Source organism: Gadus chalcogrammus, chromosome 13, assembly GCF_026213295.1.
Source record: "Gadus chalcogrammus isolate NIFS_2021 chromosome 13, NIFS_Gcha_1.0, whole genome shotgun sequence".
NCBI lineage: Eukaryota > Metazoa > Chordata > Actinopteri > Gadiformes > Gadidae > Gadus > Gadus chalcogrammus.
The window spans coordinates 22,481,213-22,503,779 of NC_079424.1; the positions used below are offsets into that span (position 1 = coordinate 22,481,213).

The following is a 22,567-nucleotide window of genomic DNA, read 5'->3' on the forward strand; positions in this document are numbered from 1 at the left end:
TTCCATCTCATAGGTCCCATGGGCTCTACCGGAAGGCGCGTGACTTTGCCACTCTATAGAGGCATTATTTGTTTATCAACACGGCGGATACGCGGGCAGAAAGATGGCAATATGGTTATATGCTATAGAGCCTAGAGTATCTGTGGTATAAAGGCTGGGACGAATTTCGAATTATAAATATGTACAATCCATAACGTTAACTCTGTGGCTTATAGCTCAGCAGACTAGAATACCTCCCGTTGCCAAGTCGTAGCTACGCTCCGTCCTATTTATGTGAAAAACTTTATATTTTGATTGTAAAACGCATGAAAATATAAATGAATGATCTTGATTTATTTTCCTTGACTTCTTTTCCCGCATGACCATGGTATAAGGGGGATAATGCCGTTCGAGGTGTCAAAAACATGTTTGATTGATCGCAATTAAAGGGGACTACTTTTTGAGGGAGATGAACACAAACAGAGTATATATTTAATAAGCATGCAATAAGAATAAGAAAAAGCATAATTATTAAAGTATTTGAATTGTTTTATTATGTTGGCAAGCAAGAAGTAGAATAAATGGGATAATCAGTCTTATTAAAAGGGTTTGTGCAACCAACCGCACAACAAGACATGATTGCGGCTCTTGTCGCTCTCGTCTCTTTCTGCCAACGACATGGGCGTAGAGCGGGGAGTGACGTAGAGCGACAATCCCTCTATAGACACTAACACAGAGTCCCTGTGCTGCAGCGAATTTCAGCAATTCAAGTTTCTTCTATAATATATGGCTGAATCTGGCGAGGACCGGGCCATGTGTGTTACCTCTCACCCAGGCTTTACGCCTCATCGGAACAGTTGGGTATTGGATACATATTTCCGGACCCAGAAAGTGAACTGGAAACTCAAGCCAAAGCCCGCCGGGAGAAACAGACGTCTGAGCATCTCCTAAAAAGATTTGACTATTTGACTATTCAAAAGGTGCTTCCTTTCGAACATAGGCAGTGGCGGCATTAGCAAATTGGGGGCCCAAGGCGAAGATATGTATGGGGCCCACATCGTCCGATCTTTAAAAGAGAACGGAGAAAAAAAAATACTGAATGAATGGTAGATAGGCAGGTAAAGCTAATCTCCGCGGAAGTAAAGGTTGGAGAAGAGAAAAAATACCTTCCCCTTTAAACCCTGCATACACTTCTTTAATCCAAAATGAAAATGGAAAGCAGAGAACACACAAAGTGTAGCAATACACAAAATAATAGTCCCGATGGTTTCCCATAAGAGAATAAGGTTTCAGATAACACCTGTCTTTGCCAAAATGCCAGGAAAATTAGCACTGTTTTTCTTTCTTTTTTAAGATCAAATCAATATCGATATAACCAGCAAGACAAGTAGTTAGGGTAAACCCCCACCAACAGTCATATACTTAGCAAAGCATCACAAACAGCCATATACACAAAAATTGCCAAGATGAATAATTTACTTTGTATGTGTGAGTGAGGTTGCAATTTGCATTGCACTTGAGATTGACATTTCAATCATTCTGCAAACAAACCCATGTACAAGATACAGGATATTATAAGTGAATTGACATTACAGTTGAGATTGAACATTTCAAACATTCTACAAACAAACCTATGTATGACAGAGAGAGAGAGAGAGAGAGAGAGAGAGAGAGAGAGAGAGAGAGAGAGAGAGAGAGAGAGAGAGAGAGAGAGAGAGAGAGAGAGAGAGATTCTATGAGAGGGAAAAGATAGATTGTTCTCCACATCACAAGCTTCTGACACAGAGTCCTACTTATTGACGTCTTCTCACAGGTCTTCAGCTAGCTGCTGCTGCTGCTGTAGAGGCATGTTCAATGCTTTGGACTTTGTTGTTCCTGTCTGTATCCCCAACAGTAGCCGTAAAAAATGTGTCATCTTTGGCAGTGTGCCAAATACTTACCGGCGTCTTTTAACTTATTTATTTTGAGCCGCTTGGGTAACTTTATTTCCTAACCCTTTTCCTAACCCTTAATTGTGTTTTTGCGTGTAGACTCGTCTTGCTTCGTCTCTGTTTTGAGGATAATTGGGGGCCCCCAAGCAGCCGCGGCCTATGCCTCTATGGTAAGACCGTCACTGAACATAAGAAAAGACAGCACTGTTTAAATTGCATTAGACTCCACTCTTCCTAACCGACGTCATTGCGCGACGGCGGGTATTGCCGACCTCTAGCGTCTCTAGTGTGAAACTACAATTTTCCGAATATTGACTAAACAAGAACTCTTTGATCCATGCGTTCTTGCCGTATTGATTTCAATCAGGTTATCGCCAACATTGAGAATCACTTAGGTCGGACTTGGCCAATGGGAATATTTTAGGCCACTTGAATTCTAATTTACATGTGAAAAGAAATAGGCTAAACTTATGTTGATGTTGAAATTAACTGCCCCAATAGTCTTTCTTAAATGTGAAGTTTGCATTTTCTTTTGGTATCCATTATTAGGGTTCCGAGCAGCGAAGCTGCTTGACCCCTATTGTTTCTGTAACGTTTTTTTAGTCCCCTCAATTTCTGTGAAAGTCATACTGCAGCCTATACCATAAGTCGAAAACTTCAAATTTCAGGTATGGTTACCAATAACCCCCTCAACCCATAAACTTTGTGCTACTGCACCCAAAGGTGGCGCTATTGTAAAAAAAAATCATGAATTAGGCTTATTTCTCCTCACCAGATTGACCTGGACGCAAATTAATTTCAGAATATTAATCTCTAGAATCATATGCATTTATAAAACCCGGGTTTTATGCCCTAAAAATGTATACTTTTCCCACAATTTCATATTAAAGCTAAACATGATAAAAAGATTCACAGGCTAAAAAAAGAATAAAATATTCACCAAACTGTCCACATAAAATCTTTAGACCAAGCCTCACAAAAATCATTGAACAGAATTTGTTTCACTTAGATCCATTTGAGAAATATTGGCCAATAAAGTTGGTGCAGTTAGCCCATTTTTCTTACATGACCATTTTGTTATTGTATAAAAAAAACATACGACTATTATTACGTGGATACTAATATCCCCCACTACTAATAAACCCAAATTGTAGTACTTTGCCCAAAGGTGGTGCTTTTTAAAAAAATTATGAACTAGCCTTATTTCTCCTCACCAGATTGACCTGGACTCAAAATTCTTTCATCATATTAATCTCTAAAATCAGATGCATCTTTTTCACCCTGGTCTTCTGCTCTAAAAATGTTTACTTTTCCCACAATTTCATAGAAAAGCCAAACGTCCACAGTCTCCACCCATTTTGCCTATATGACCATTTTGTTATTGTATAAAACTGCCATACGGCTATCATTAGGTGGATACCATTAACAGTGCAAATTTTCAGATCTGTGCTCTTTTAAGAAAGCCCTGGATTCTCTTGTGAAATGTGTGCTTGGAGTTTTCTTGATGTTGTGTGCTTATCAATCGACATTTTCACTATGTGAATGAGGCTTCATGCAGTTCAGGAATGTCAGTGGCTCAAATGGATAATGCCGTGTACTGGTGATCCTTAGGTTGAGAGTTTGAATCCTGATTTGAGCATTAAGCACAAGCTGAACATGACGTTCTGTCATTGCCACTCATTTAAGAAACACAACATTGAACAGCACCTGAAATTCATCAGTCAATCAACATTCCGGCTCATTAGTTTCCAAGAATCGGTATGCCAAGACACAGTATGGCATTAGGGGAACTTCTTTGTTAACCATTTTTCCTTCACAATTAACTCTGTCATATTTATATTTCTTCCGTTAGTGTTCTTGACTACAAAGGTTTAATTTCCCCAGAATTTTTCAGGTATATGCTTTTAAGAAAGCCCTTAATTCACTTGAGAAATGTGTGCTTGGAGGTTTCTGTATGTTGTATGCTTATCAATAGACATTTCGACCATGTGAATGATGCTGCAGTTCTGGTTTATCAGTGGCTCAATGGGATAATGCCTTGTGATCCTTAGGTTGAGAGTTTGAATCCCGATTATAGCATGCTGAACATAACATTCAGCCATTGCTTTGCAGCTCACCCGAAAGCCGAGGCACAGTATTGCATTAAGTGGAACATCTTTCCTTCATAATTATTTGTCATATTTATATATCTTCCATTAGTGTGTTCTTGACTTTCTTGACGTAGAGTCGGTAAACTTTGTCTGTGTTATGTTGCTTTAAATATTGCCGCCGTAAAGGGTTATGGGATACCACTGTCTCCTTTCCTTTCACAAAGGAAGCTCAGGAGTAACCTATGCTAAAGGAGGGTTAAAGGAAGCATCGAGGCTCCTTTCCTAAGCATTTTTAGAATTCGAACAACCTTTCCTCCAAGCACTTCCGGGTCGTCCCCATAGGAAAGGAAATTTCCTATGCAAAAAAGAGAATTCGTAGAGGCCCCTGGTTTTGTTAGCATAGGTAACACCACCTGCGGCAAGCCACCATCAAGTACTTTAGGCCTGGTTTGGTTAACTGGCTAACACCACCTAGTGGTGAGCCACCATCAGGTACTATAATAATAATCTGATGATGTGACATAGTCATTCATAGTTCACACTCATGAGTTTGTAACGTTAACCTCTGGTCATGACTCACATCACACGCACACACGCAAACACACATACAGACATACAAACACACAAACACACACGTGCACATGCACGCACACACGCACATGCACACATGCGTGGACACACACACCCAAGCGAACATTTGTGTGCATAATCCAACACACACACATATGCACACGGACATAAACACACACACACATACACATACACACAGACACACATACAAACACACACACAAAAAAAGAAAGAGGAATGCCTGGTGAGACAAAAATAATACTCCAACTTGTGCTGCAACGATGTGACCCCAAATAACACAGTTCAGACGTCACATTAACGAGGCACAGGCATGTATCTAGAGTCTACTAGGCTGTGCGTGTGTGTGGGTGAGAGAGAGAGGAGAGATGCAATATACTGTTGCTTCATTTTGAGGAGAGAGGAGAGATGCAAAACCACAGAACAGGACAAACAGAGGCAGGAGGGTTGAAGAGGACACAGCAGAGATGAGGAAAGAAAAGAGAGCATACCTTTATAGTAGAACAGGCATCGGTCTGCGAGGACAAACCAGCGTTTGTTCCACTGCTTTACCCCACTGCTGGCCTGGAGGAGAAACGTTCAATCACTCATTTATAACAGGAGGTTGATCACTATATCAAGGCTCTAAATAATAAAATAAGAACACAAAGAAGATCAGAAGGTCAGGACCAGGTTAACCCGTGCCCAGGCCCGCCGCTCCCTCTACGCAGAGTCCGCAGAGTGCGTAGGGCACCGCCTACCTGGGGGGGGGGGGGGGGGCACCAAAAATTAAGGTTTAAAAAATAAATAAATTAAATAATTGAATTATAACAATATATTAATTAGTGATGAAGAGGCCCACCGTTGTGTTTTTTCTTAATTGTGTAACCTATCACCCAGGGCCGGTGCCCCCCCCCCCCTGCTCGGAAGTCCTGTCCAGGGCACAATTTAATGTCGAGCTGCCTAGGGCACCGAAACGGCCAGCAGCGGCCCTGCCCGTGCCATGGATACATGTGGTCTTTTGTGTGCTTGTGAAAATTATTATTATTTTAATTTCTTAAATGCAGGTCTTGGGGACATGCATTTGTATATTCCTGTGATGAGAACGTTGACCTGAGGAACACTGAGTAATCATCATGAGATGTTCTGAGGATGTCTGAGTGATGAAAGGGGTTGAAAGGGGAGTGATGAGGGGCCCAGTGTTATTATTGCCAATTTTGAGTTTGTATGTATAGAAACAAAAACAGAATTTAAACTTCAATATTTGCTTTTTACTGACTCATTATGTACCAATCTGAGCGCTCAACTCCAATCACTCTGTCTGACTGAAGAGGGCTATTTCTCTGCGGTATGATATAATGAATCGGTCTTGTGTGATTAGAGTTAGGGGACGCTTTCTAATCTCAAGCCTCTAACCCTTAGAGGCTAAGTGTGATGTCATCCTGACTGGGGGCTGACTATCTCGTGTTGACCTGAAGGCTGGACTCACCTGCTTGTACAGCCAGCCCTGCTTGGTGACCTCAGCCTTGGCGTTCCTCCGCATGGAGTTGGAACGCTTCCCAAACATGGCCGCCTTCCTGGTGGCGCGTGGATTCTGGTGGGAGGAGACAGAGAGGAGGGAGGAGGCACAAGGATGGGAGATATAAAAGAGGCCTGAGGGACACATCTTGATGGTTCTCCAAGCTGCTGATGGGGTGATTCAGGGCAAAACCGAGAGCAGCTCTCATCACTTCTAGGTGGAGCGCTACATAGACACTTTGAAGAGCCATCCTACCAATTATTATATTATTAATATTTTATATTATATATCCAGCAAGTCTCTCAGCCGATTGTTAGCTGAAGCAGAATGGAGCCTATTGAAATACAGAACGTTTCTCAGTCATTAATCATTTTTCAGATGTTGTGCAACAAAATCGCCTTCTGTAAACAATACTAACAAACTGTATTTGTTTGATTCACATGGCGTCTCAGCGTGGAAACGGTCAGCTGTATTTAGTCTGTAGCCTGTCTTTGTGAAGTGGGACAGAAGTATGTGCCGAGACCCGAGGGCGTAACTTTGGGTCTACCATTGGGGGGGTTAAACTCGGGGCATATTTATTTATTTATTTTTTATTTGTTTATTTATTTATTGAATCATTGTCTTGTGTAAAAGGTAAGATGCCAATTATCTGTTCTTGTATTAGAAATACATTGCGATAATTTTACTGATTTTGGCTACTTTTTGACTATTTATGCCATAATGACACAGTAGTTAAATTCAGTGTTTAAGCACTAGCCAGCAGTGGCAGCTTCCAATTAATTGATTTTGTGTGTGTGTTCACTATCTAATGAAAGAAATCGCAAGAACTTAAAGATTAATCACTTGCATCACTGTCTTGGCACCTACATACAGCAAATGTATTATGCACAATTGAACTATCAATGCATCACACAATACAGGGTGGCACACTGGAGGGCAGCTTGCACCTCTATTCTGAACATGGCAAACTGATTTCACATATTGGTGGGCATCACCAGTTCAAACTAAGAAAATCTAAACAAAAGCATGTAAATACAAAAGAAGGCCTATCTGTAAACATATTAGGCTACAACTTAACACACATACCAAGTATTTGACTAAAAGAAACAGGATGCTATACTGACGTCTATTCTGCCAGCAACTATAGTAATGCTAGCAGACTATAGTACATACCTCACATTGACCCAGGAAAACATCTAAACCCTCACCCAGGCAGGTGCACACCTCACATTGACCCAGGTACAACCCTCAACTATCAGCTATGTACACTATCTACATGTTCCCATTTGTCTAGTATATTCAGTTATCTACTAGGGATGGGTCAGAATATCTGATTATTCGTTCCCGAGGGTCAAAGTCGATTTGTAACATTTTTTCCCATTCAAATAAACATGGATTAAGTGACAGAACTAATGGACCTCGAAGGGCATTATCCGGGTTAATGCACACCCTGCAGCCAATCAGAATTGAGCATTCCCCCAGACCATGGTATAACAATAGGGGTATTTAACTCCTTTTCGTCAGGATGTTTACTCCTTTTGGCTGGTGACGACGACCAACAATGAAAAATTGTTGTCTGGCTGCCTTTCAGTGTACTTTTCATCTCCACATTCAGTTAGCATGAACCTGTCTTTCTCCAAATATTCATCACAGTGACACACAGTGAAATAGTACGTTTTGGTAGAGAAAACGGGTTGGGTAATACCAAGTAGTCGGTGGGCGTGCGGGGAGGGGGGGGGGGGTTACATTACAGATGATTAAAACATGATACTATCTTGCTGGGTAATGAAATTAATAACGAAAACAAACAAGTTATTCATTCAGAATATTTCTTATTTTTGTTAATCTGATTAACAATCAGATTAGGGGGGTCATGACCCCCCTAACCCCCCCGCAAATCACGCGCCTGCCGAGACCCGAGGAAACAAGGAGCCCACACTGGAGCCGACAGACAACTGCTAACCCAACCCCTGTGGCATGCAAGTCCTCAACCTAAACCATAATCCACCTGTTCAACATCTTCTATAAACTCCTATTTAGTCTACCGTCCACCACTCACCCTTGCGTTCGGCTGTGCTTCCGGGGCCATGTCGGACCCCCTGTTGGTCTGGTTGGAGTTAGAATCATTGACGTTACTGGTGGCGCCGGCCGCTCTCCCTGCAACCTTCCCATTCATCTCCAGCTCCCAGCTCCTTGAAGGACAGAGCAGAGGCATCATGCAATTCATTCATCAGATACCGCAGGGGGGTCACAGGCATTTATGAGTGGCATGGTAATACCGTCTCCTCTTGAAGCAAAGCAGGCCTGGTCCTGCTCTTACCTTGGATGAGAGACCAGCTGGGGCTGGAAAAGGTGTTGATGGTCCAGTAGGGGGCGCTCATCCCTCTGGCCTCTATAATACCCACAATGCCCTAGACATTGAAGAGGCCTGTCTTTCGTTTGAGATGTTAATGCGAGGTCTTGGCTCCCTGTGGTCACCTAAGATCCCATAACACTGACTAGAGTAGGGGGCTAACTCCGGTGTCTGTACACCTCATCACTCAGTGTGCGCGTGGATGTGTGTGAGTGTGTGTGTGACTCACTGCAGATATGTGTGTATTTGTTTAGGCTCCTCCCACTGGATGTGGTTCACTGCATATCCGCTGGGTTCATTCTGACTGGAAACAGAGAAGAGAGAAGATTGAAATTATTATTGTGAGATGCCTTATGCTCCGTCCCTCCTTCATCATCATCAAACAGCCACAAGTCATCCCTTGAAAAGAGAGAGAGGCAGACACTGCACTCATTCTGTATGAGAAGACACCTTCTTCATCTCCATGAAACCCTACACGGGGACATGATTAAAGAATCCCAATAAAGGCCTGTCCCAACCAGTGGCTCTACACTGCTCACAGCACTACAGATGCCTAGAATTTACATTTACATTTGGGGCATTTAGCAGATGCTTTTATCCTAAGCGACTTAGAATAAGTACATTTTTCAGAAGAAAGTACAGTAATGATGTTTATTGAAACAAGTTCCAAGTTCATGTTCATTAAGTGCCAAGGCGTACAACATACAATAAGAATGTAAATTAAGTGCCAGGACATACAACATACAATAAGAAGGTCAATTATTGCAGGGACGTACGACATACAATAAGTGCTAACTACCAACTTTCCACATCGGCATCCCAGCCCGAGGAGCCAAACATGATGAACGTGTTCCCATCTCGGTGATGTCCGATGCGGTCAGAGGTAAACACACAGAGTGATCACTCTGTCTCTCTGCTGCATTTACAATGGAGAGCTCCTTTTGGACTGTCAGGAAAATTTGCTGAAGTTAAATGATCAAAACATTTGCTTTAAACTAATGTCTGCAGCATAAACACAGCAGGCCTTTCAAGAGGTTGTAATAACCGCTGGCTACACTAGCCCATAGCCACACTCTTGAGTGAGTGAGTGAGTGAGTGAGTGTGTGAGCGAGTGAATGAGTGAGAGAGTGTGTGTTTGTGTGTTTGATAGAGAGATAGAGAGTGTGCATGTGTGTGTGTTGGATCGAGAGATAGAGTGCGTGTGTGTGTGTGTGTGTGTGTGTGTGTGTGTGTGTGTGTGTGTGTGTGTGTGTGTGTGTGTGTGTGTGTGTGTGTGTGTGTGTGTGTGTGTGTGTGTGTGATCGAGAGACAGAGAATGTGTCTGTGTGTCTGCTCATTTGTATGTGTGTGTGTTTGTGTGTATGTGTGTGTGTGTGTGCATGTATGTGTTTGTGTTTGATCGCGAGATAGAGAGTGTGTGTGTGTGTGATCGAGAGATAGAGTGTGTGTGTGTGTCTGCCTATGTGTATGTGTGTGTGCGTGCGTGTGCGTGTATGATAGAGAGATATAGTGTGTGTGTGTGTGTGTGTGTGTGTGTGTGTGTGTGTGTGTGTGTGTGTGTGTGTGTGTGTGTGTGTGTGTGTGTGTGTGTGTGTGTGTGTGTGTGTGTGTGTGTGTGTGTGTGTGTGTGTGTGTGTGCGTGCGTGCGTGCGTGCGTGCGTGCGTGCGTGCGTGCGTGCGTGCGTGCGTGCGTGCGTGTGTGTGTGTGTGATCGAGAGATAGAGAGTGTGTGTGTGTCTACTTATGTGTATGTGTATGTGTGTGTGTGTGTTTGTGTGTGTGTGTCTGATAGAGCGATAGAGTGTGTGTGTGTTGGCATCAGGTCCAGGTCCTGCATGTGTGTGTGTCGTCACTGTACCTCACTGCAAACCTGCAAACCTGCAAACCTACGCAGGAGGAGCACTGCATGCCACAACAACAGTGAATTGGAAATTAGGGAGCTGCTCTGCCATTGGAAGAGAGAACAGCCCTTCCCCATCCTCAGCCACACCGGGTTGAGGCTTCTGTTATTAACTATGCACTCAGACAGTAGCAACTCAACTCATAGTTACACATACAGAATACCTCACACACAAACCATCTACCATTAGGAATACTCTCTCTGTCCCTCTCTCTGTCCCTCTCTCTCTCTCTCTCTCTCTCTCTCTCTCTCTCTCTCTCTCTCTCTCCCCTCTCTCTCCCCTCTCTCTCCCCTCTCTCTCTCTCTCTCTCTCTCTCCCGCTCTCCATCCTCAAGTCACGCACACAGCCACACACACAGGCACACACATGGACGCCCTAAACAGTGTCAAAGCAGTGCGCCTGCTCCCGGCAACACTGCAATGCAGTCCTCCCTGACCTCCAAGCTTCCCCCAGCATGCTTCTACCACATCTTTATGTGCCTAACATACTTTACAGTCCTTCTCTCTCTCTCTCTCTCTCTCTCTCTCTCTCTCTCTCTCTCTCTCTCTCTCTCTCTCTCTCTCTCTCTCTCTCTCTCTCTCTCTCTCTCTCTCTCTCTCTCTCTCTCTCTCTCTCTCTCTCTCTCTCTCTCTCTCTCTCTCTCTCTCTCTCTCTCTCTCTCTCTCTCTCTCTCTCTCTCTCTCTCTCTCTCGTCCTCCTGACACTCCTCCACCTACCTCACCCTTCTGTCCACGCGGAACTTCAGCATCTTTCACCGGGCTGGTCATATGCTCCGGACAGACAGAGCAGCAGCAGAGAGTATGGGCACTATTCAGAGGTTTCTTTAAGGAGAAAGAGAGAGCGAGAGAGAGAGAGGTAGCTGCAGCTGAGGTTTAGAAGAGACCTGCTTTTAATGCTGATGTAGCTGTCTGAAATAGGAAATGCTGTCCTCTTCTCTCTCCTTGAGAATGCCATGCTGTGGCCCGTCTCTCTCTCTCTTTCGCCATCCTACTCCACCATCTCACCTCTCTTTCTCACCCCTTATCACTTCTCGAGAACCATAAAACATGAGTACTCCCTCTTCCCTCCTCTTCGCCTCCTTCACTATATTCACACTCGGTCTGGGCTTTCTGTCACTCTCTATCTCTCTCTCTCCCCCCCTCTCTTTCTCTCTCTCGCTCTGAAATACCCTAACAGGCTCCCTTGTCGCAGAGAAATGCCATGTTCAGCTTGTTTATTTGACTTCCTTCTCCCCTCTCTCGCTCTTCCTCCCTCCTCTCTCTCGCTCTTCCTCCCTCCTCTCCCTCGCTCTTCCTCCCTCCTCTCCCTCGCCCTTCCTCCCTCCTCGCTCTCGCCCTCCCTCTCTCTCTATGACCACTCTCTGGGGGAGGACGCTGCTGTCACACCAGTTGTCTCTTGCCACACACACACACACACACACACACACACACACACACACACACACACACACACACACACACACACACACACACACACACACACACACACACACACACACACACCTACCTACACACACACACACCCCTATTCAGAACGGATTCAGGGTGACCCTAGGATATGGGTGTGGTCCTCAGGGCCCCACCTCGGGGCCCACCATGCGGTCTCTGTAGACCCTACTGAGGTATGTATCAGACGTATCAGGGTCATCAGAGGGGCCTCATAGAGCCGAGAGGACGTTGACAGGCTAATAACTCAGGGATGGTTTAGTGCATGTGGACGTCCATGAACATGATATCATGTCAGCAGAGCAATGATCTGAGTATAGTAGTATTTTATCAATAATAGTATTTTCATTTCAGTAGTTTGACATAATCTAGTAATGTATAAAGGAAATATAACATTCAACATAGAGATGGTTCCATGTTGAATGAGCATTAAAGACCACTCGACTGAGAGTGAACCCGTGGCTGATGGAGATGTTCCTCATAACCTTCCCCTGAAGAACAGGCTGCTAATGAATAGGCTATCGATTGGTGTCATTAGGCCGTGCAGTCAGCTTCCTTTTCCACATTTATAGTCTCGGCCCTGCGGAGTCTGCTACATTATTATCATAAACATATTAGTGGAAAACCTTCAGCATTAAGGCTTGGTGATGATGATCTTGCCTGATGCACCTCTCTGAGCCCTTCTTAGCCTTCTTCAACACTCACGCCTGATGTTCAATATTAATCCCCTCCCATCACGTCCCCTCGACCCACCCTGCGGCTGGGTAGCCATCATAGAGAGCTAGGAACAAACGGTTAACTGCAAACGGTATACTGCGTGTGTCCGGAACTGTCCTACCATGAAAAACCTTCAGATCGTATCTTCCATCACTCTGATGTCATTTGATATATATTCAAGAAGTTAGAATGGGACAAAATACACTTTTTGTTTTGCAGGATATGACTAATGGGTGCGTGTATTTCTGTGTGTCTGTGTGTATGTAGATCTGTTTGTCTGTGTGGGTGTCGGGTTGTGTGTGTCTACGTGTATGTGTGTGCGTATATTTGTGTATGTTTGTGTGTGTGTTTGTGTGTGTGTCACTGCAGCGTGTGTGTAGGTGATATGACACCACCTCATAACTGCTCTAGCTGTGCTGTAGTATCTTACAAACTCAACTTAGAAGTCCTATTAGCATGAACTTAACAAACAAGACAGTTATTTATCTGATGTTTATTTATCTTATAATGATGTCCCCCCCCACCTCTCCCTGCCTCCTCCTCTAAACCGGTGGGGGGGGGGGGGATAGTGCAGAAGGCGGCTGCCTGATTTACACCACCCTCCACACCTCCTTCTTATTGATTCCTCCCCCCTGCAGAGGACTGCAGCCCCCCCCCAAGGGGAAGGGCTAACCCAAAGCGGTCGATGGCTCTTCATCAGACGCACTGCTGACTAGGGCTGGGCAGGAGGCCGCTCTGAAGGATGGCTGCAGGCCTACGGGGGCTGGGTCAGAACAACACAAACCCCTGATGGACAGTTACAGGCCTACGGGGGCGGGGTCAGAAAAACACAAACCCCTGATGGGCGGTTGCAGGCCTACGGGAGTGGGGCCAGAACAACACACCCCTCTGATGGACGGCTGTAGCAGGCCTACGGGGGCGGGATCACAACATCACACACCTCGCTCCCTGCATTGGCATGGGTTTGTGGATCTACCCAATACCCTTACATGTGTTCATGTGTTCATGTGTTCATGTGTTCATGTGTTCATTTGTTCAATGCCGCATGCAGGCTATGAGAAGAGGCCTAAAAGAGTAATAATGTGTGGGGTGTAAGAACAGCATTAGGATGCTAATGGATGATCTGGTCCTGTTTCCATGCCTGATAACCTCCCTGTGCTTCCAGTGGGTGCTTCATTAGTCCCTCCAGGACAGGGTCAACAGCCTCTTGAGCCTCACGTTTGAGACAGGGAGGGATTCCGCAAACTTGACCTCTAGCCGTTTGTTATCGGGGGGCCGTTTTCTGTATCCAGCCAACATTCTATCTCTAGACGAAAACGACCACAGGATTCACTAAGGAACAGCCTCTCATGGGTCAATGTCCTCATTATGGTTACAAATAGAAGACATGTGCAAGCATGAAGTCAAATCCCTCAAAGGCAGGCTGAGACCGAGGCAGAAGTATGCTTCCTAAAACATCTTCTCCTTGAGGAAACAAACTCCAAACAAGCAAGGAGCCTAGCACAGACGAGAGGCTCCACACAACTTTTCACATGAATTAGTCTGTGAGTATGAGGCGAGGAGGAGAAGTAATGCTTCAGGAAGTTGTTAGAGCCGGAGGATAAGTCAACTGTAACGAGACAGCAAAGGGACGGGAAGTTATTCATGACAGATTATAGTGTTTTAATTTAACCATGCCATACGCTGAAACCCCAGCCAGGCCCTCAGCAGAACCTACTCATGTTCTTACTCAGCAACCAAAGAGCATCACTCCCTCTCTGCCATCGAGAACTGCAATTTCACACACCTGTGATTGACAAGGAAGATGGATTCCCCGCACCAATCAGGGAAGAGATGCCCTGATTGGTCATTGGTGAGCCGTGAGTGGTCTAAATCCTAAAGTTTCCCATAGAGGCGGGGCCAAGTCAACTTATTTCACACACTAATAGCTGACAGATGCCTGTTTTTAACAGGTTAGATAGGTACTCAAACAATACTTCTTGAATCTTACCCACAGCACCTAAAATGTATTGACAGAAATGTAATCAGGGTTATCAAGGCAACAATTAGCCTGAATAGTCAAATGGATTAGTGGTGCTCTGAATGATGGTACCAAGGGGGTTTAGACACCAGGCAGGATGTGGACTGAGACGACTCATGGACGGAGGACACTGGCTTGTTTACTAATTGGCATGATATTCAAGTCAACCCCAGCTGGGGTTTGTCACTCTTGTAGTTAAACAAGACGACTGCGATAAGATAACAGAGCAAAAATTTTGGACTGCTCTTTAATTTGACTCTTGAAAGATTCCCTGGCGAGCTATATCGTGGCTCTGCCAACAATATGTTGTGTGTTGTTTTTCTGCTTACTATTATTAGGACTTGCCTGCCATAATATATTTACGTTGTAGAAATGTTCTTCCTTTTTTGTAATTATATTTAATCAGCATTTCTGAGACTATTACTGGATTATTAAAAAGGATTATACGGTTCATTCACCCAGGCTCATGACCTCAGGCTGGCTGAAGAAAAGAGTCATGGAGCAGTCCTCCATGTAGCCTCTCGGCTATCATCATAATGACTGGATTCATCACTTCTGATTGGCCGGAAGGCCAGGCCACGCATATCATAGGATGTGACTGAAGAAGTTCCAAATTATGGCAAGCAAGTTCATGAGCCCTTTCAAAGTCACCGGTTGCTGGTATTTAATCCCAAGGCCGTGATTCTGACAGGTTTGAAGCTAATCCTGAAACAAGGCACTGAGATACTCAGCCTGGGGATGGATGAGAAGCTAACTGGCAGACAAGGATTATAGAAAGGGATTATATAGAAATAAGGATTAACGTGCATAATGCCTACCACACGTTACGTTTAGAATCTGGTCCTAGTCGATTTGATCTCCATTTTTTGATTCACAATTGATTGAGAAATACCGCTCTCTTCTTTTGACTAACTAGGAAAACCAAAGCTTGGGCTGCGTTCCTTTTAACATGGATAAAACAAGGGCCAAAAAATTAAAATAACTAAAAGTTACATATTTATTTATTTTATAATGCAGTTTTTTTAAATAGCTTGAACACCATAGACACATGCTTAAACCATAGTAACACAACTTGAAGTTTTTGTTACTATACCTTAAACACATGTAACCATTCCAATTCCTTCAGCCGGCTACAAAAAGGCCAAAGCATAATTGTGCACGTCCCGGGGCAGTGCGGGGGAAATATATCATTGTTTGCCTCCATAAGCCTTCGAGGGTAACAGCCCCATCACGCAAAAATAGGTCACCACAATACCCAATATATGCTCACATTTCTAGATGCACTTCATGATGCAGCTGAATAGGAATGATCAGGGCAGCCGAGGTTTGTTGTTGTCAGGGATAATGTTTGTTTCCATCGGGCTGTTTTGGTCCAGAACTGGTACACCAACCATAAACATTTTAAGTCGTATACTTGCCCCCTTACTCGCCATTTCTAAACCCTATACAAGGTTTTCGGCTTGAAGATGGCGAATATATGACCGCCAACCACATGCCCGCATGCCTCTTCTGCAGGCAATGGAACAGGCCTGCAGATTCGCGGTTCCAAAAAAATGAAACATATATGTTCTATAGTCCAATCTCATTGTTAAGAAATGACAGAATTTCCTCGGCCCTGATAGCATTTTGGAATTTCTTATGTGGCCACCAATGACAAATAATTGCCCACCTCTGATGTACAGACCTCTTCTGACCTGAGGCCTCTCAAAGCGCTTTCCAATTAGTGCCTCACGTTCACCATTACATACACACATTCTTGCAACCATTCATACAAACATCCACGCATACCTACACACACATCCATACACATATTCACAGAAACATTTATAGAACCATTCATACACACATACACACAGACCTACACACATCCATACACACATTCATATCAGATCCACAGACACATTAATACACAAATTCATACAAACATTCATACACCTTCACACATCACGGCAGGATCAGGGTCTGACACCTTGCTCAGGGAAAACTCCACACTCACAGTAAGGTGAGCTGGGAATCAAATGGACTTGCCTAAACCCCTGGGCTACAGCTGCCAAAAGAAAGAGTCAGGTATGAGGCAGAGTAGTTAGACTGCGGTACACTATTTGTACCTCAGTCATTTGCAATATTACGTACACATTTCAAATGTCTCCCTGCAATAGAACACTTTACAATTTATACTGTTGAGTGGATCACACAATAAAGCTCTTCTGAACACTGTGATGACCCCAGCAGTAACAGCATCCCATTGTCCCATGTTCTGTTTGTGTCCATGTTCTCTCTGAGTGTGTCCATGTTCTCTCTGTGTGTGTCCATGTTCTCTCTGTGTGTGTCCATGTTCTCTCTGTGTGTGTCCATGTTCTCTCTGTGTGTGTCCATGTTCTCTCTGTGTGTGTCCATGTTCTCTCTGTGTGTGTCCATGTTCTCTCTGTGTGTGTGTCCATGTTCTCTCTGAGTGTGTCCATGTTCTCTCTCTGTGTGTGTCCATGTTCTCTGTCTGTGTGTGTCCATGTTCTCTCTGTGTGTGTCCATGTTGTCTGTGTGTGTCCATGTTGTCTGTGTGTGTCTATGTTGTGTGTGTGTGTGTGTGTTTCGATGTTCTCTCTCTGTGTGTCCATGGTCTATCTGTGTGTGTCCATGTTCTGTGTGTGTGTGTCAATGTTGTGTTTGTGTGTCTATGCTTTAAAGGCTCAGGTTTAGATGAGTTGTTACTACTGCTGCTGTTCCCTTGCCAAACCTCCTTGGGTGTTGAGAAATCTCTTTCTAACACCACTCCTTAATACAAGCTGCAATCTGTTCTGTTTCTTCGAGGAATGCCTTTGGCCTCCTCTGTGCTCTGCGGTGTCCTAGCTTCCCTGGCCGTAGACCTCTGTTGACTAGTGGGCCGCTGAGAGTCAACATCGTGGACAGATCGCTGGGAGCTGATGTAATGTTACAGCAGACACTCTGTGCAGGGCAGAGGATGCTTGCACACAACCCCACAGATCCTCTTTCAAACTAAGGAGTTCATAATAGCTCTCAACTCTCCTTCGGATGGGAAAACAGTTCTATTTTGCGTCTGTCACAACATGGCCTTGTGCTTTGGGCTTCGGACTAATAATGTATATAGTAGAAAAATCCATATAGTAGACTGCACTGCACTTTATAGCAATGCATAGAAAATCAATAGACACAAACAGATGTTTGACAGACATCTGAGGCACTGAATAAATCAATGTAATGCCATGCTTATGAAAAAAGGGTTATGTTCCATCAGTGAGTAACCTGATAGGATCATGCTTACATGATGCAGGTCACATGATGAAATAGCCAACCGATTGGCTACTTAGTATGACTTAGTTGTTCTGCTTGAACAAACACATTGTACAATTCAAACGTTGGCTACACTACAGCAAAGATGGCGCTAGCAGAATCAAAATCAGGAGTAGGGGAAGCAGCAGAAGAGAAACTCCTAGCAGAGTTCAACAGTATTGCAGGACGTCATGGAGGCAGAGTGCTCTCATGGCCAAGAGGAGGCTAGGGGCTGGCTGGGTTCCACCAATCGACAACTCAAACAGTTCTTGGAAAATGAATGTTTCCTATTCTTTGTGAGAGCCACTCCCCCCTCAGTGTCTAATTGTAGATTGCCCCCCCAGGCCTTATCTGGGACCAGGAGCTGGGGCCAGGAGAAACTCTAACATGGAGGCAGAGGCTCCAACCATCAGTCCTTTTCAGGAGTTATTTTCTTTCCCCTTTTTGCCTTTTTCACCAGAAGAGAGAGGGGATTGTGGGGGTGGGGCTGGTGGAGGGTAGGATGGGGGGCAGTCGCACACATGTGGAATGCATTGGAAATGGCACAGCTGGTTGAATTTAAACCCTGGATTGAGAGAGACCTCTCTCTCTGTCCCTCTGGATGCCAGCCTCCGCACCACGCTTCCAGAGTTCCCTCCTCATTCATTTGTTATCTTTCTTACCGGATACACACACATACACACACAAAAACACACCCACTGCCACACACACACACACACACACACACACACACACACACACACACACACACACACACACACACACACACACACACACACACACACACACACACACACACACACACACACACATACATAGATAGATACAGATACAGACGCTATGTCACAGGGTACGTGTGGTCCAGCGTTGATTGGCTACTGGATATTATGTAACACTGTGGACCATTTGTCCATTCTTGTCATACAAACACCCTCATTATGTGTGTGTGTGTGTGTGTGTGTGTGTGTGTGTGTGTGTGTGTGTGTGTGTGTGTGTGTGTGTGTGTGTGTGTGTGTTACTTGGTGTGTTTGCGTACAGTGTTGTTCATGCCAAACCTGTTACTACTACTACTACTGCTACTGCTACTACTACTACTACTACTACTGCTACTGCTACTACTTCCACTTTCACTACTTCTACCACTACTAATACTAGTGCTCCTACTACTACTACTACTACTACTACTACCACTACATGTTCTCCTGCCCTGTTTCTGCACACAGATTCTGTCCAAGACCAACACTGTGGCCTTCAAACCTTCTAATTCAGTCAGTAAGGACTAATGTATTATTTGGTCAGGGTTCTGTTTTGTGAGAATAACATAAGAACTTTAATAATAAACTTTATTATTAATATGCATTTATTAATACGTTGTTTAATGCATGTGAATGCATGCACATGTATGTGCGTCTGTGTGAGAGAGTTAGCCATTATTTGGTCGTAAACATACATTGTTTGCTCACAGCCATGATAGCTTACTGCTATCTGGGGAGTGAATCAGGGTGGCTCATCTACGCTGTAAGACATGTATTACTGTATGACTATATGACATGTATGACATGTATGCCATGTATTATTGTATGACATGTGTTACTGTATGACTTGTATTACTGTATGACATGCATGACATGTTTTACTGTATGATTGTCAGTTCTGGAAAAATGATGGCAAATGGATAACAATGGCAATGGCCACAAACATACCATATAGCATTAACATAGAACAGAAAGGAACATAATAGGGGAGATATCGATGTGATCCCCCATTACTGTTACTTTTGGACATTGAGAATCTAGTAGGCAGGGAAATAAGGTTCACATTAGGATTGCATTCCTATTCTGAAAAGCCCCCACCCCATTGTTGGCAAAAGGACTATGTTGACGCTTTGTCCTTTTATGAACGAAAGCAAACATTAACGCAAGTGTGCGTATGCAGGCGTCTGCTGACCCAAATGCTCTCTTCCTGTAAGCGAGTTTATGTTGGTTGGCTGGTTGATTTTGTAGAGGGAGACATCGTCCCCACAGGACATGCTTTACCACAGGATATTGTACAGCATGTCTTCTCCAGTGAGGAGAGGGAGGAAGATGAACCTTAACATTGTTGAGAATAAAAATGTAGATCGCCCAGACTACCGTAATGAATGAATGCCCTTAAATATGACCACTTTAATGCCTTTGTATAGGTAAAGTTAGTTTCACTGGGTAAAGGGACATTAGCACCCCCTATCGCCTATTGACAATTATTTCAGGGAGGACGTTCCTCCCTCAGCCTCCATTGACTCCCATTAATTTCCCCATAAGTGTTGGTGGCTAGTGAATAACATGGGGTTCAATGGGAGAGAGGAGGAAAGTCCTCCTCTGATTGAGTGTGACTAGCTAACGGATCTGGATCGCGCCAACGTCTATTCACGAATAGGCTGGAATCCTGGCTGCGCTATGAACCAATAAGAAGGAGCCCTGGCTGCGCTATGAACCAATAAGCAGGAGCCCTGGTGGTGGAGAAGCCGGAAAGTCTCTGCTACAAGAACCAATGAACCCGCTCAGTGGTAGGCCTAGTTTCCACCAGTAGTAGTACGCTACTGTTCGTTGCGGTAAAGTGCGGCTCGGTCCGCTTATATTGGCGTTTCCACCGCCAAAAGTTGGGCAAGGTCCCGAAATAAACGCGCCGAGCCTGCATATTTTTTGACACACCTCCGTTGGGTTACCAAGCCGTCTGAAATGGTGGAGCTACACACGCCGTAATTCTGACATCACTTTAAAAATATCCCGTTTGGGATATGGCGGACAGCAAAAGTCATTACTATACCAAAACAAACCAAAGAACTACCAGCAAACTACCGCCCAATCTATCTACTCTGCTTTCCGATCAAAATCCTAGAACACCTTATACTACAACGTATATCTCCTGGAGTAGAAGAGATTCTCTGTGTGGATCAGGCAGGCTTCCGCAAGGACAGCAGCACAGGATAACGAGTACTGGCCCTAACAACCCACATTGAAAACAGCTTCGAGAAAAAACGGAAGACCGGGGCAGTGTTCCTTGACTTCACCGCAGCATATGACACTGTGTGGCGCAAAGGCCTCCTCCTAAAACTCCCCAAAGCAATCCCTGCCTGGGTATCAGAAATCATCCAATCTCTGCTCTCCAACCGCAGGTTCAGAGTTCACCTTGGACAGAACAAGAGTGCATGGAGAAGACAGAAGAATGGGCTCCCACAACAGTCTTAGCCCCAACCCTGTTCAACTCTACACAAATTACCTACCCATCACAAAATCCTGCAAATACATCTATGCAGATGACATCTGTTTGACCTTCCAAGCACCAGATGTTGGTACATTGGAAGCAGTGCTCAATGAAGACCTCGCTAAACTGCACAAGTACTGCAAAACCTGGGGCCTAAAACCAAGCCCCGAACAAACGGTCTCCAGTGTGTACCACCTCCATAATGCAGGAGCCACAAGAGAACCCAACATCTATCTGAGCAGGACCAAACTGAAGTATGCCCCCACTCCAACCTACCTCGGAGTGACCCTTGACAGGACCCTATCCTTCAAAGAACACCTCAAAAGGACAGCAGCTAAGGTAAAGTCCAGAAACAATCTCCTCAGTAAGCTTGCTGGCTCAGATTGGGGGGCAGCAGCCCCCACTCTGCGTATTTCAGCACTAGCACTTGCATTCTCTGCAGCTGAATATTGTGCCTCTGTTTGGTCCAGGTCATCCCATACACACCATGTGGACGCCCAACTGAACTCAACAATGGAACAATCCGCTCAACACAACTCCCCTGGCACCCTGTCCTAGCCGACGTAGCTCCTCCACACATCCGGCGAGTAGTCCTCACTCAAAGGATGCTCCAAAACACTAAGACTCCCCTCACCTTCCAATTCACATGGACATTTTCAACCCACCCACTGCTCGACTTCCATCTAGACGACCAATTTGGCAGAACCCACCACCAGCTGATCTCACCATCCAATCAGTTTGGGAAAAGGAATGGGAGTCCAAGGACGTCCCAAATAAACATCTGGGGTCAGACCCCACCCTACCGGTCCCTAGCAACAATCTACCAAGGGAGCAGTGGACGACACTAAATAGATTCAGGACTGGACATGTCCCCTGCTTGGCCAGCCTTCACAAATGGGGCAGCAGCCCAACCCCACAGTGTGCTTGTGGAGAGCAGCAAACAATGCATACATCATTGAAGCATGCCGTTTACAAAGACTTAAAGGAGGACTTGTCACCCTTAATACAGCAGATCAAGAGGCAACTGCTTGGCTAAAGGACTTTGCATTCGCTAAATAAAATACTGAGGTAACGTTCTGAAACATCCATTAACATCCACATCTGCCTAAAAACAATGTTAGGCTTACAGCCCATCTAAATAGTTCTGAACTAATGTTCTTATTGTTCTTTTAATTGTTTGTTACTCTTACCATTCTGTTTGATATTGTGGAAAGAATGTTAGTGAATTATTCAGAGCATGATGCATTTTTAATGGTATCACTTTTGGTCTTGTGTCTTCATTTTTCAAAAAATGAAGCTGAAAATAAACAGCCACATTACAACCAATAGCTTCAGTCATTAAAAAAATAAAATAAAATAGTTTTAAAAATCAAGAGTAGGCCTGATTCGACTAATTGGCTTTGCATCCTTTTCTTCTGCCCTTGTAGTCCAATACATGCTGCCCACCAGCTTTCAAAGTACAATGCTGCCACTGGTGGATTTGAATCAATTTTATTCACATAATTAACCCTCCC

At 44.5% G+C, this 22,567-nt stretch overlaps 1 protein-coding gene across 11 annotated transcripts in view; it reads right to left on the reverse strand.

Moving 5' to 3' along the window:
• Positions 1–22,567, reverse strand: part of plekha6 (pleckstrin homology domain containing, family A member 6) — a 71,539-nt gene that overhangs the window by 30,275 nt on the left and 18,697 nt on the right. For 6 of the 11 annotated variants that reach the window (XM_056606873.1, XM_056606875.1, XM_056606878.1 and 3 more), the window contains 4 exons: positions 8,669–8,743; positions 8,146–8,278; positions 6,057–6,161; positions 5,080–5,152 (listed from right to left, as the gene is read on the reverse strand). In XM_056606873.1, the coding sequence (XP_056462848.1) occupies positions 5,080–5,152; positions 6,057–6,161; positions 8,146–8,262 (295 nt within the window). In that variant the 5' untranslated portion in view covers positions 8,263–8,278; positions 8,669–8,743. Of the gene's footprint in view, positions 1–5,079; positions 5,153–6,056; positions 6,162–8,145; positions 8,279–8,406; positions 8,561–8,668; positions 8,744–11,056; positions 11,399–22,567 lie in introns of those variants that run through there. The other 5 variants (XM_056606864.1, XM_056606866.1, XM_056606865.1 and 2 more) reach the window with 4 other exon arrangements.